The sequence below is a fragment of the Poecilia latipinna genome, unplaced genomic scaffold (genome assembly GCF_001443285.1).
Source record: "Poecilia latipinna isolate Pla-1442-1.1 unplaced genomic scaffold, P_latipinna-1.0 Scaffold2876, whole genome shotgun sequence".
NCBI lineage: Eukaryota > Metazoa > Chordata > Actinopteri > Cyprinodontiformes > Poeciliidae > Poecilia > Poecilia latipinna.
The window spans coordinates 35,181-36,791 of NW_015115492.1; the positions used below are offsets into that span (position 1 = coordinate 35,181).

Genomic DNA, 1,611 nt, shown 5'->3' on the forward strand with positions numbered 1-1,611 from the left:
TCTGTCTGAAGGTTCGTCAGGTGGTCTGTCCGGCGGTCTGTCTGCTGTAGCGTTGACCCGTCTCTGTCTGTCTGCAGCAGCACATCATCGACCCGGTGAGGAAAGCCCTGGACTATTACACTGAGATGGACAAAGCTCTGGGCAGGCAGCAACCCAAGACTGCGGCCAGAACCAGACCAGAACCCAGTAAACCAGAGACGTCGTGACCTGGCCTGAAGAACCGAACCGCTCTGAGTTTCTGCATGTGGATGTGAATTTGATTCTTTATTTCTTCTTCTGTGGTATTGTAGTTTGTGCCCCTCAGCCGCTCTCCTTCATTTCTTCCCTAAAAATGTCCCGTTTATTTATATTTTTACTGTTATTTTCTGTTTTCTTTACTATTGTAATAAATAAATTTCTTCCATGACGTGAATATTTAAGTGAACTAACGATTGTAAAGCAGCAGAGTCGCCTTTGGTTTTGCTTCCTGTAGTTTTGTGCATGTTTTCTGTTTACTTCTCAGATAGTGGGCGTGACAAGCAGGACTTTATAATGTCTTCATTCATGATAAACAAGCCTCGGCCACCGGATGTTTTACAGTTACCATGTACCTACCGTCATGGAGGACAAGTCTGACCGGGAGCAGAGGTCAGTAAAGCAAGGGACTGAGTTTTATGGCCAGGCTGAGAGATTTTTATTTTCAAATACAAGAATACAGTCATAATGCTACGAGAACCAAGTCGTATTAGCAGAATAATTTAAATATTGGCAGAAGAAAGTCGTTAAATTAGAAAGCTTTGATAGCGAGTCTGGTTCTTTCTGTTAAATAAAAAGTTGTTTAAACATCATTTCAAAGTCCTGGGGCTGAAAATTTGCTTCTGATTTGCTAAAACATTTAATACTTAGTCATTTGTTAAACAGTACCAAGTATAACCTTACAAGATCCTCAGTATGGTGAAAAGTTATAAAACTACGACTTTATTCTCATCCAACTTTACTTGTATTTAAAACAAATCAAAAACTCAGAGCTCTTATACTCCATCATAAGCAAGTAACTTCAGAAAAAGGCCAAGGAATAGAGGAGACCGACGTTTTTATTGTTAAAGCAAAAATATTATGCACTTTTCATCTCTTCTCATCTGACAAGCTGGAATATAAAGCAATTTTGCTGCAATTTTTCCACAATAAATATTAAAAAGAGCTTTGGGGGGTGTCAGAAAATAATTGACAGAAATCCTTGTTTTTAACGCGAAAAGATCCGCCGACATTCAGATGCTGGTCGGGCTCCTGGACAGCAGGGGGCGCTATGATTATTAAAAACACTGGAGTAAAGTTTTGAGTTTTCCATCTTGTTAAAGTTAAACGGTGCCAAGCTGGCAGTGGAGTCATCATGCTGTGGGTCAGACGTTGCAGCTTCAGCAGCTGGTTGGTCTGTTTGTAGTTCAGCCGTGATGAACCTGCAGTAACTTTTCTGCTGCTGTCTCACAATATTTCTGCTCAGAAAATAGAATAAAATCAGTTAATTTCTACTGAAATCAGGAGTTTTGATTCTGCTGAGGTTTAATCCCAGACTGCAACTTTCCTGATGCATGCTGGGAAATATCCAATAGGGAGCCCACGCCCCCTGCTAAC

The 1,611-nt window shown here is 40.7% G+C and overlaps 1 protein-coding gene across 3 annotated transcripts in view; it reads left to right on the forward strand.

The window, feature by feature from the left end:
- Positions 1-1,292, forward strand: part of LOC106939450 (high affinity cGMP-specific 3',5'-cyclic phosphodiesterase 9A) — a 20,079-nt gene extending 18,787 nt beyond the window's left edge. The window contains exon 14 of one of the 3 annotated variants that reach the window (XM_015021842.1): positions 78-1,292. In XM_015021842.1, the coding sequence (XP_014877328.1) occupies positions 78-206 (129 nt within the window). In that variant the 3' untranslated portion in view covers positions 207-1,292. Of the gene's footprint in view, positions 1-11 lie in introns of all 3 variants that reach the window. The other 2 variants (XM_015021843.1, XM_015021840.1) reach the window with 2 other exon arrangements.
- The last annotated feature ends 319 nt before the right edge of the window (positions 1,293-1,611 follow it).